Raw genomic sequence first — 12,987 nt, forward strand, 5'->3', positions numbered from 1 at the left:
ATGCGCATGAGTAAGCGTCGGTAAGAGTGAGGTGATGTTACAAGTAAAACGCTCTAGACTAGTGGAAAGGTTTCGTCTGCTGGTTTGTCTGTCTGTCTTTCTGCCGGTCTGTCTGTCTGTTGCTCTGCAAAGGTGGGCGGATCTCAGTCTTCCTATCTTTTACTTTCTCTGGGTTCCATTATTCAGATTTTTTGTCGTTTCATTCAGTTTCTATACGACTGTTATGCTTTTTTGACGTCTGTGTTTATAATCGATTCCAAAAAAAAGACCGGACTCGGACCCCGGCGACCGTCGGGAACCTTTCTCGCGCCTCACTAATTATTTGACTCTAAAAAGTCTCCCATCGCTTCCTGCTGTTTAAGCGACGCTCTTTGTTTTTGCGTCACCGTCCTGCGAGATTTCCCTGATTTGATATTCCGAGCACAAGCGCCATCGTGCCGTGCCGAAAGAGTGCTGAATGCATGACGTCATCCTCCCGCAGTGCCCAGCTCCGGATTATAGAGCCATACCGTACCAGAGCCGCATTTCACATCAGGTATAATTCACCTGATTTCTCATGATTGGCTTTAGGACGAGGTAACAGACGACAACAAGGCATGTGGAGGATGTTGTGATGGCAGGAGAATAAAATATTCAAGAGACTGAAGTACTGTTCAAGCGACATTGTACGTCCAGACATGCCACGTCTGGGGGTATGTCTGGTGGTATTTCTTTTGGTGGTACCTCTAGTGGTATTTTTATTGCTGATGTGTCTGGTGGTATTTCTTTTGGTGGTACATCTGGTGTTAATCTGTTGATGGTACGTCTAGTGGTATTTCTTTTAGTGGTACGTCTGGTGGTATTGTCATTGCTGGTGTGTCTGTTCTTTTTGCGGTACATCTTTTGGTGGTACGTCTGGTAGTAATCTGTCTGTGGTATTTATTTTTTTGGTATGTCCTGTGGTATTTTTGTTGGTGATACGTCTGGTGGAAATCTGTTGGTGGTACGTCTAGTGGTGTTTCTTTTAGTGCTACGTCTGGTGGTATTGTTATTGCTGGTGTGTCTGTTCTTTTGCGGTACATCTTTTGGTGGTACGCCTGGTAGTAATCTGTCTGTGGTATTTATTTTTTGGTATGTCTTGTGGTATTTTTGTTGGTGATACGTCTGGTGGTAATCTGTTGGTGGTACGTCTAGTGGTGTTTCTTTTAGTGCTACGCCTGGTGGTATTGTTATTGCTGGTGTGTCTGGTGATATTTCTTTTTGCGGTACATCTTTTGGTCTTGCGTCTGGTGGTAATCTGTCTGTTTTTTTTTTTTTTCTTATGTCTTGTGGTATTTTTGTTTGTGGTATTTCTTTTGGTGGTATGTCTGGTGCTATTTCTTATGGTGATACATCTGATGGTAATCTGTCGGTGCTACGTCTGGTGGTAGTTCTGTCAGTGGTATTTTTGTCCGTCGTATGTCTGATGGTAATCTGTCGGTGGTACGTCTGGTTTTAATGACCATGATATGTACGTGAGCTCTACTTGTGCCAGGACCTCAATAACACACCTGAATAACGTACCATTGGAGCATTTCCTGGAGCTTACAAAAGCACTTGCTTGATTTGGTGTATGAGAGACACCTTTTTCCACCAATCTGGTGCATTCTTTCCGGACAGAATTCCAGTTCTGGACCCAAATATTGTCTGCTTTATTAATCCCACCTCTGTCCAAAGTCTGTTTTAAAGCCTGTTGAGAGGATACGAGGTCAAACCTAAGCTAAGACTCCACTGGAGGAAGGAGGAGGGAAGCTGGGGGTGGTTCCTGTCTTTCAGACAAACTCGCTTTTCATTACGCGAGCGGCGTGTTTATTTTTCGCTTTGACCTGAGGGGAAGGCAAGCAGACGATGATATCATGGCGAGCGCAAATATGAGTACATTCGAGGCCTTCGTTCGCAAATATGCACTTGTCGTTACTCGCGGGTGTGACTTCCACGGAGCGGCAAGTAATTATGGAAACGTGTTGGACAGTTTAGCCCTTGTTTGACTTTCTGCTTCTGCCCACAGAGAGATGCTTAGAAGACCACGAGCTTGTCGTTCAAGTGCAGGCGTCTATGACTAGCGAGAGCAAGATTGTCTTCAGAAAGAACTATGCCAAATATGAATTCTTCAAAAATCCTCTGGTAAGCTCATCCTTAGCTCAGTCATACTGTTGACATTTTGAATGATGTTCTGTTTTTAGATGTTTTATGCTTCAAGAATCGTTGTCTTATAGTTTAGATGTTTCCACCCAGATCTTCTGCTTCCCCAAACTTTTTTATATTGGAGACACAATTTTATCAGACGTCTTTAAAATTTTCCCAACACTTGAATTAGGAGACCCATACCTGTTCCAGGAAGACAATGCATGAAGCAGATATGAGAAGGTATGCTTTCCATGGGATTGGACTGGAAGATTCCCTGAATTCTGACTTGGACAGTTCCTCAGCCTCAGCTACATCAAGGGATAAAAATGGATTGTTTTTTGGATTCATACGAGTCCGACGTAGATGTAAATTCAAATGGGAATTAGGCAGCATCTACTGCAAATGTGTGGCACATCAATAAAGTGCCTCTGCCTTCAAAATGAGCTTTAGATGACAAATCTCCCTACAAATCTGATTTGCTCACAACCGACGTTATCTGATCATGACGCATGCCTGCAAAGAAGAGCTTCTTGTCCAAACCTGAAGGTTGGAAGTTTCTCTTCAAGCTCCATGTTGCCACTTGCTCCATTTTAATCTTTATTCAAATGAAACTTCTGTGAATTCCTATCATTTCTGGACCTGGGGAGTTGGGTTGAGTCAAAAAGGAGATACCATTTATTATAAAAAGAATCTGTACCAAATTATGCCCATTTCCAAGGTTACTTATCTAGTTAATACAACTGAGCAGTTAAAGGTTAAATGTCTTGATCCAGGGTCCACCAATTGGAGCTTCCGGTTAGAAGTCCACCATCTTGACCAACGAGATACTCAGAAAACACCCTCTGGTCACCTGCACCTTGGAGAATTCTCTCAAGCGTCTTGCAAGTATGACAGTTAAATGACAGATGGTTACCTCCTGCATGGACTGTATCATTGAGATCCTGGCGTTTTCCCAATAACCACTAAAGGGATATTACACTTCAGAGTAGGCATTTGGTTTGCGAATGTCTGTGGTTTGGGGTAGAAAAGTCTAGATTTACCACTGGAATCACTGGAATATATAGACTTTGGTACCTTAGAACTTTAGAACTCACTATACCAAAAGGTCTTCAGTAGGAGACACACTATGAAGCTCATCGGTGTGGGCTTTTCCAGGATGATCCTGCCCCGTCCACAGGGTATGAGGGCTCACTGAGTGTTTTGATGCAAACCGTGTTATGGTCCCCCCTAAATCCTGACCCCCACTGAAAGCTGTTCGACGGGGCACTCCATCGTTTTCATACTGCTTTGTCAAGTACCTTTTGAAAGAATGGTACTCCTCTCTCCAGAACAGTTTACGGGAGTTTTGCTAATTGGCCAAACACCTTACTGTGAGACTTTGTGTTTGGTGTCCATACATTGTAAAGTCCTATCTCTTGGGGTTACCTCTTCGAATCATGTGTTTTTTCTTTATTTACATTTTTTCTCTGTTACACCTTTTGTATAGCTGAAAAATCTCTGCTCTGTCAACAGAACTTCTTTCCGGAGCAGATGGTGGCCTGGTGTCAAGAAAGCAACGGGACCATTCCTCCATCTCAGCTGTTGCAGGTATAACTAGGAAGTCCAGTCACGTCTTCCTTATTACATTCGTCCCGTTAAACCCTCGTGCTCAAGCTGTGCTTCTCGTTCCTCCTTCATTCTCCAGAACTTCTTAAACTCCAGCAGCTGTCCCGAAATCCAGGGTTACCTTCATGTGAAAGAGACGTGCAGGAAGTCGTGGAAAAAGCTATATGTGTTTTTGAGGCGCTCAGGATTGTACTACTCAACGAAAGGAACGTCAAAGGTATGAACGTTCTTCGCGCTCCTCATCGGTCCGTACCATCTAGAATTTGATTGGTCAGTAAATGGGACAATCAGAAAACCTGTTATCATTGAAACCTTTGGTGAACATTCGCTTGAATTTAACCACGACCTAGAGGTTGAATCTGCTCGCTTGCTTGTTCAGACCATTTTTTACTCATGTTTTGTGGTAAACCAGACCATTCAGTTCCTTCTGATGACGTAAATATTTAGTTTTAACGAAGCATTATTTTTCTTATGCAGCATTATAAACTGATCTGACCTTGTGCAGGAGCCGAGGCATTTGCAGTTACTAGCGGACCTCGAGGACAGCAACATCTTTACCGTAATCGCAGGCAAGAAGCTTCACAACGCGCCGACAGAGTACGAGTTTTGTATAAAGGTACGATGACGCCACGCTTCCCATCAGCCTTTTGGGGAAAAGCCATCGCATGCTGTAAATATGAGTCACGCGCTAAAAAAATAAATAAACATCTTGGCATGGGCTTCTCTCTTTGCTGTCAGTTTGCTAGAGTGTTTTTGGGAAAGCACCCAATACCTGAGCCAACGCAGTTTTTACAGGTTAACTCTTATGAATCAAGCTTCGTGCAAAGCCACTGTGTAAATGTGTATTTGAACCAATGACAAGTTTCCATATAATTTGGTTTGTATTAAGTGGTAGTTAAGAATCTGGGTTACTGATCCGGCGTTTGCGGGTTCAAACCCCGGTATCACCAAGCCAGCCTTCTAGGGACCCTTGAGCAGGGTCCTTAACCCTTTGTCCTCCAGGGAGTGCTATAACATGGCTAGTAACTAGGATATGCAAATAAATTTTTAATTGTTTATTTAATTTAATTTTTTTTATTTATCTTTTATAAAAATGTGTCACTGGAAACTTCTGTCCCCAAAACAAATTCCTTAATAAGTGCAAACGACCGCAGCCCACCGCTACCGGACATGAACGTGTCTCGCGTCCTTTCCCTTTCGATGATTGCTCTTTACTGGCACTTTCGGTTTATTTCTCATTTTATTGAGCTTGGAATCGCTAACACAAATTTCTCGTGTTGTTCAGCCCAACAAGGTCCGGAGCGAGCAGAAAGAACTGAGGATGTTGTGTGCGGAAGACGAACAGAGCAGAACGTGCTGGATGACGGCCTTCAGATTGTTTAAGGTACGTCGTGCTACGCTTCCGGAACTTCACCGACACTCTAAGAATTGAACAAAGCACAAACCTTTCGTCTCTTTCTCCCTCCAGTACGGAATTCTACTTTATCAGAACTATAAAGTCCCACGGCAGAGGAAAGCGTTGCTCTCGCACTTCCCGGCTCCAATGGTAAGTTTTAATGAAGATTAATGAAGATTAATGAAGAACACGGTAAAAAAAAAAAAAGTATAAATCCCGCCGTTCGTTGCACCCCAACTGTCATGTCTTTATCCCCCACTATGGGGCGCCCCACACTTTTGAGAACCTTCCTTATTTTAATAATATATTCCAGTTTTGTGAATGAGCTTGGGCTTTGCTTGGTGTACCAGTGGGACTGATGGTGAAGGACATCTTGTTCCTTCAGCAATGTTCTCTAATAGCTTGGTGTTGGACTTGTAAAGGAATATCCTGTGTTGCTTAGAAAGAAAGTCCTGTTCGGAGCTTTCTGAACGTATGTAGCACCTTCTGCTGTGGATGATACCACATGGAAACACTTATGCCCAAATACTAGGCCACTGTAGTAGATGGTTCCATTTTAAGTCAGGTTCCTCTCACGGTTCTTTCCTCATTTCATCTTGGAGAGTTTTTCCTTGACCCAGAGATTTCCAGATTTCTAAAAAGCTGCTTCCCTTCGTCTCCCCCACAGAGGAGTGTATCAGAGAACTCTTTAGTAGCCATGGATTTCTCAGGGACAATAGGCAGGGTGATCGACAATCCTGTGGAAGCTCAGAGTGCCGCTCTGGAGGAGGCCCATGCCTGGAGGGTGAGCATCAATATCAAGGGGTTTATCAGAGGACTCGGTGCAGGTTTGTGTCAGGATCTAAATTTATCTCAACTTTTTTGGTCACAGAAAAGAAGTCGCATGAACCCTTTGGGGAGCCCCAGTCCACTCCACTCCTCATCGTTAAGTGGAGGTCAGTGGTTTATTCATTTTATTTAATGTATGAACAAACTATCTTTAGAAATACTGTGCCGCAACGTTTTTTTTCTTTCTCTTCCTTCAGTGATACACAAAACTCAGCTTTGGTTTCACGGCCGAATCACAAGGGAGGAGTCGCACAGGATGGTGCACCAACAGGGACAAGTGGACGGGTAGATTATCGCATTTCTATTCAAATCAATTAAAAAGAAGGAAATCCTCAAATAAGGAATCTCTTTATTTTTCTTTTGAATTTATTGTCTTTCTCTTGTCGGGGTTCAGACTGTTTCTCTTGAGGGACAGCCAGAGCAACCCAAAAGCCTTCGTGCTCACCATGTGTCACCACCAGAAGATCAAACACTTTCAAATTTTACCGGTAAGCCACAATACAGCGCATGCGACAACTTCAAGGTCTTTTCAGTTTCAGGCAATCGTTTGTGGACACCAGACCGCTTTGTGCGAACATCCCATTCCAGATTTGCTGCTACTCTTTTGGGAAAGATGGTTTACTAGATTGAGATGGAGATTCGGTAGAAGGTTCCAGCATGAAAACATTTATCCGAAAGGTTGTTTAATAGGGTTTTCCACACCATGTAGAGCAGATCTTAATGGAGCTGGAAAAGATTTCATGCTGGAACAGGTTTTTTGGGCCTCCTAGTTCAAGTTTGCGCTCAGTTTGGAGAAGAATGCTCATATGGATGGAAGCGTCAGGTGTCCCAACATGTTTGTCCATACACTGTCAAAGTTCATATATTTTGACACTTTTTTTGTCGTTTTTCTGGCGACTTTAGTGTGAAGAGGACGGTCATATGTTCTTCAGCCTTGACGATGGCACCACCAAATTTACGGACCTGATCCAGCTGGTGGAGTTCTACCAGCTTAACCGAGGGGTCCTGCCTTGCAAGCTTAAGCACCCCTGCACCATGGTGGCCTTATGACCCGTCCACCCCAATCACCCACACCCCACCCCATTTTTTCTCCAACAGACTACCATGGGTTCTTTGCAAAACCAGACGACGTTTCACCTGGTTCGATGATGTGCAAGTGTCCACCGACAAAGTTCTCTACAGACATTCCTATACGATTTCCGGAGGATCTCCGAGCACCCCCAGGGCTGTGATCAAGCTAACAAGAAGCTTTCGAAGGGGGTCGTTTTTGATGATCTGACCATCCTTGTATTGGAAACATCTCCTGGACGATGGAAGGTAGACCATCATCGAGGGAAGGAATTGTGTTGAGACCTCTAGGACATGTAGACAGTGGAAGACTTAATCTAGCTTGACTTTAAAGCACAGGAAACAGCTGAGGTAAACACGGTGTAGTCAGAAACCCGAGAGTCCTCCTGTCTTCGTAGGTGGAGCTGTGGAACGATAGGAGGCCAAAGCGCAGGACTGGAACGGAGACTTTGGACTTGGTTTGTGAAAGAAAGCGTCCGTTTCGCCCTAAGATACGCCTCTTTCTCCTGCATTCTCCATCTGGATGAAATGAATGTTACACCACATATATGTATAGTTTATAAGCTCTCTTTGGATTACTGTCCACTCGACACGGTTCCCCGTTTGCACTCTGTTTTGACTCTGTTTCACTGTAAATCCTCAGCTAATGTCCAAATGCTCCATCACCCCTTAAGACATCGTTAAAACTTTGGAAGCGCCCTCTGCTGGCCGTCCAGGGTAACACAGCCTGATGTGGGTGCTTGGATCAGCTTCACTACTGCCACCATTCGCTTCAAAGCGGAAGAAAATTGGGAAATAACAATGTATCAGTGGAAAAATAACCACTATGATCACCCTGAACAATGGCAAACTGCAGGGAGCTCCGTTATAACGGATGCATTTTTTTATTTTTATTTTTTAAATAGAGAGATGTGAGAGAGGTGTGTCGGTAGATCAATAGGACGGTGCACTGTGAAGCCTCCAGAAACAACCGGGGCTCCATCCAGTAGTAGCACGACGTACGGACGCTATCTGACTTTTCACAGAAAAGCCATCTTTATTCATTTACTCAATAACATATAAAGCTAACGGGGATTTACGCGATCACTAATACGCAGATTTCGAATGCAAACGATGCAATCAATTTTTAAGTGTTGTTTCCGTGGATCTATTTATTTTTGACCTGGATCTGAACTTGAAACTTCTCGGCGCTGTTCTTTACTGCTCTTCCACACTTTCTCTCTCTCTCTTTTTTTGGTTTTTTTTTATTGAGCCTCATTGTATTAGTTGAAATTTGTTACACTAAAACCCATGTTTTATTTGCGCTCTCCACCAGAATCTGCTGTATTGCTTCACGATATGTTTTGGTCTTGTTATCATCACCTTCCTGTTCAGAAATACAAACGTTTTTCGGCATCCGGCGTCGTCACCGTATTTCGCTTCCTGGATTCCTGGATTCCCGGAACGGACTGCAAATGGTTTTGTCTGAATTTTGCACAATTGTATTCATGCGAATTGCTGGGATTTTTGTTTTGCCGAACGATTGAGAAGGAGACGAGACGAGAAATGCGACATCCTGCCAAATAAAACGCCACTAAATCAGCAGGGGTTTTGTTTCATATTAATGATGCTTTATGGTCAAATGTTGGTGGATTCCCAAGAAATCAGACTGCCATGTGAATCTTCATCCCATTGAACATTTAGTCTGTTCACTGTTCGTACGAGCTCCACTCCTCTGAGAAGTTGTTTCACTATATTTTGTGGAGATTCGTTCATCCATAAGAAAGGTGTGATTAAAGTCTCGTACTGATTTGAGGGTCGGCGCTTTACAGCAGGCCGTTCATGATCCTTCCACATCTTCCATGAAGCTGGCTTTGCTCATTATCATGCTGGATCTCTTACACGATTTGTGGAACAGTTTGAAGAAGGTCTAGTGTAGCTATTGATTTGTTTGGAGGATCCTGGTAGAGTTTAGAGACGTCACAACATTCACTAATCAATCAGACACTCAGAACTGATCCCCGTCTTTACTTATCCACCTCAAGGTGCATTTTATTATTTTTTTTGTATCTTTCGCATTGCTAATAAAGAATTTCAGGACCTTGAGGACCATTTACATTTCAGGTGGACGCAGTACAGATGTGACTCGTGACTGACCCTTGAACTCGTGACGTGAAGTCAAAAATGAATGGATTTTTGGTCGGATTTTCTCTGTTTTTGCTCCATTTTATTTTAAGATTTTAGCGCCTCCTGGTTGTTGTTAAAGGAATAAACAAGCTTTCGTAAAAAATTAAAACATTGGGAAATCACTGAAAAGGAAAGGGAGGGGAAAAGTGGTATTTTTTACTGTTGTTTGAGGCAGAAAAAAACTCGATCCCCCTGACAGTGTTCGTATCACAGTTTGACTTTTGATATTTTTTTTTAGTTATTATTATTATTATTATTATTTCTTTTTTCTTTTTGAGACATGAGTGTTCGTGACACTGTATTTTAGGTTTCCAATCACTATGTTTTTTTTTTTTTTCCTCCCCAAGTTAGCTAAAAAAAAAAAAAATGAAGAAATGTTTTTGGGGAATTTCTTTTTTTCTTTTTTTTTTTTTTCTTTTTTAAATAAAGTGTAAATATAAGGTTTTATTCGGTTTCTCCAATTTCAGGGTGGTTTAAACTTGAACGCTGTTGGTTTAAACTTAAGCTAAAGAAAAAAATTACAAAAAGAAGAAACTGAACGTTTTTGTCACGCTAACTTTTTTTTTTTTTTTTTCTCCACGGAACACAGTTTGGAAATGCTAGCCTAGCCTTATTACGCGGGTGTTGTGAATCATTTCCAGTGTGTGTGTGTGTGTGTGTGTGTGTGTGTGTGTGTGTGTGAAATGTTTCTAGAGTCTATCAGCGAATGAATTATTATTTTTTTTTTATATATATAAATATTTAAAAGAATTGAATGTAACTGGGTTTGCTCAGGGTTGACGTGGAGCCTGATGAGGCCCGGTTCCTTAAAACTGGTGCCTTTTCTAGAACTTTCTAGACTTTCTACTTTCTAGTCTTTTTTTCTTAAACGCATGTGGAGTTTTTTAGCGTTGGCGACATGGACGCGAAACAGCGCTCGAATATTAGCTTCGTCTTGGTTTTAGCTTTAGCGTCAAATTCAGCAGGTTGCCTCAGACGTCCATCTTTGTCTCCATTTTCCTGGATTTCATGTATATAATCGTTTCTGTCTTAATCTGATCCGAGAAAAAAAAAAACCTTCTGACCTGCAATAAACCCGTTCCTATAGCTACAACTACACGTGTCTTCGCTTCTGTCAAAAAAATAATAATGTAACTGTACATACGTATAGATATATCCATAAATGTTTTTTTTTTCAGGGAATTAAAAAACAAAAAGCAAGAAAAAAACTTTTTTTTTTTTTTTGTGCTTTGCTTTGGTCTTTGTAAATCGCTGAATCGCTTACAAATGCTAACTGTAACATTTCAGGTATTTTTGTACAAATAAGCCTCTGGTTTATTCTGTTTATTGGAAGTAGAATAAAACATTAATACATTGCTATAACTTTTGCCTGGGCTTGTGTTGTCTTAGGAAGCGGCGAGATTCGGCAGCGAAGGATTCGGCGATGTCTCGCGTTAAACTCGCGATTGCTTTCGATGAGCGTGTGATTTGTGGTGGATGTTCTCAGGGTGAATTAGACCATATTTCTATCATGATTCTGACAGGACAAAGAACACGGAGGTTCATGGGCTTCGGATTGTGGAGAACCCCATCTATTGTTAAAGTGCACTTAATTGTGTAGGACCGAGGATCGAGTCCTGTGGACCAACAGACAGCGATTACTGGCGGCAATAAGTGTGGCGATCACTCGAAGTCGTCAAGGTTTCAGGAAGCCATGAACCCCAATCGAAACCCAATAGTGAACTACCGTTCCATGGTGCAAACGTTTTTGATAAAATGATTCACCTGACAAAATAACAGCTTGGTATTGCCCCCAGCACCACCCCACACAAAAGTTCTACTCAATACATTTTCCAACACATCAGTGTGTCTATAGGAAATTTTGGCATCACACGGAAGTGGTGGCTCAGTTTTGCTTATTGGATTGGAAGGTTGTGAGTTTAAATCCCATCACCACAAAGCTGTTATTGCTCTTGAGCAAGGCACTAAACCCAGAACGGCTCAGATGTGAAATAATAGTACGTTGCTCTGCATAAGGGTAAATTGTAAAGTTTTCATTCCAACCAATCAGAAGCCTTGTCTGATTTCACCTGTCTAATCTTGATTTTAAATAGACGACTATTTGGTAGGAACAAAACCCTCCTGGTGTAAATCTAAGCATTGGCCACTAGGTGTCAGGAAATCGCTTGGTACTACAACAAAACGTAGATCGGTTTAAAATATGTATTTTTGTATTGTGTGGTGTTTTCTAACACTAGGTCAACATTTAATTCTAGTTTGTTGAGGAACTTTAATACTAGCGGACTTACACAAACGTTTCCTGGGTCTTTTTTTAGTGAATTAAATGAGACAAAAGTGTGACTGAAGACATAAACAAACTACAGATTTTTCCCCATTATGGTTTAGTCTACTGCTTTTTTTTTTTTTTTTTTTTTTGCTTAACGATGCTAAAACAGGAAGTAATAAAGGCTACTTTTTAACAAAAGTACATGTTCGAGTCCAAACTTCTTTACTTTAACTTTTCCCAGAGTCTTTGAAAACATCTGTACTTTTACTCTCTGTAAGTAATATCACACTAAGTTGTAAGAATTCTGTTGTGCATTTATATGCTACTAATAAATGCAAACGCTTGCTAATAAACTGAGAAAAAAAAAAAAAGACAACTTTCTCTAAATTTACCAGATAAAAATTCAACAAACATACTCGAAAACTCTTGAAATTTGGCACACACGTCAGAGTCCTTTGTCACTAGGGCCGTACAAAGGCTGGTATACAGGCGTGGCAGGGGGGCTCTGTAGCGCCCCCTGTAATTAAAAAACAAACATTCGTGCACAGATCGGGCAATTATGTTCGCACATGTACGAGAGTTGGTACGCATATAGACCTCATCGACCCGAACAACTTTCGCCCTCTAAACTATGAGCTACGCCCAACAGGAAGTCAGCCATTTTGGTTTGTTTTATAAGTGTATGCGGTGAACTTTTAAATACTCCTCCTAGGGATTTTATGCGATTGACATCAAACGTGGCGAACATGATGGCGAGACATTGGACTTGCTAAATTGCGAAGGGATTTTTGATATCTCGAACGCTGCTGCCATGGCGAGGCGACAAATTTATGGCGGTCGGAGAACAGGAAGTGTTTAATATCTAAAGCAAAAAATGTCTTATTCGGACGACACGCGGTGTGTATGTTCGGCCAAGGATTCCGATCGCATCGATGTGCCTATTGTGAATCTTGGACATAGCGCCACCAACAGGCGCCAGGAAGTGTGTCAGTCACAAAAGGTGGATTTTTTGACAGTTGCATGTGGTGAACTTTTAAATACTCCTTCCAGGATATTTATGCGATTGACACCAAACGTGGTCAACATGATGCCGAGACATTGTAGATGATAAATTGTGAAGGGATTTTTGATATCTCAAACACCGTTCCCATGGCAACGCGTCAAACTTTACTTTTATTTCAGCCATATTTAAGCCTTTGGCATGCACTTTGTGTGCCTTAACATGCTCGAAAACACCGGAGATTTGGCACAGACGTGAAAATCGTCTGCCATTAGGACCAGTCAAAGGCTGGAACATAGGCGTGGCAATAGGGCTCTGTAGCGCCCCCTGTAATGTAAAAACAAATATTGGTGCACAGATCAGGCAAACATGTATGCACATGAACGAGAGTTGGTAGGCATATAGATCTCATCGACCCGAACAACTTTCACAATCAAACCTATTAGCTCCGCCCAACAGGAAGTCGGCCATTTTGGATGGTTTCAAAAGTGCATGTGGTGAACTTTTAAATAC

General features: G+C 41.9%; 1 protein-coding gene across 8 annotated transcripts in view; it reads left to right on the forward strand.

Annotated features, from left to right (window-relative positions):
* grb10b (growth factor receptor-bound protein 10b) overlaps positions 1-8,623 on the forward strand; it is a 46,045-nt gene extending 37,422 nt beyond the window's left edge. For all 8 annotated transcript variants that reach the window (XM_046847212.1, XM_046847217.1, XM_046847214.1 and 5 more), the window contains 11 exons: positions 2,027-2,142; positions 3,658-3,732; positions 3,830-3,967; positions 4,256-4,366; positions 5,036-5,134; positions 5,219-5,296; positions 5,814-5,930; positions 6,018-6,081; positions 6,172-6,259; positions 6,369-6,462; positions 6,878-8,623. In XM_046847212.1, the coding sequence (XP_046703168.1) occupies positions 2,027-2,142; positions 3,658-3,732; positions 3,830-3,967; positions 4,256-4,366; positions 5,036-5,134; positions 5,219-5,296; positions 5,814-5,930; positions 6,018-6,081; positions 6,172-6,259; positions 6,369-6,462; positions 6,878-7,024 (1,127 nt within the window). In that variant the 3' untranslated portion in view covers positions 7,025-8,623. The remainder of the gene's footprint in view (positions 1-2,026; positions 2,143-3,657; positions 3,733-3,829; positions 3,968-4,255; positions 4,367-5,035; positions 5,135-5,218; positions 5,297-5,813; positions 5,931-6,017; positions 6,082-6,171; positions 6,260-6,368; positions 6,463-6,877) is intronic.
* Positions 8,624-12,987: the final 4,364 nt, after the last annotated feature.

This window comes from Silurus meridionalis, chromosome 4 (assembly GCF_014805685.1).
Source record: "Silurus meridionalis isolate SWU-2019-XX chromosome 4, ASM1480568v1, whole genome shotgun sequence".
Lineage (NCBI taxonomy): Eukaryota > Metazoa > Chordata > Actinopteri > Siluriformes > Siluridae > Silurus > Silurus meridionalis.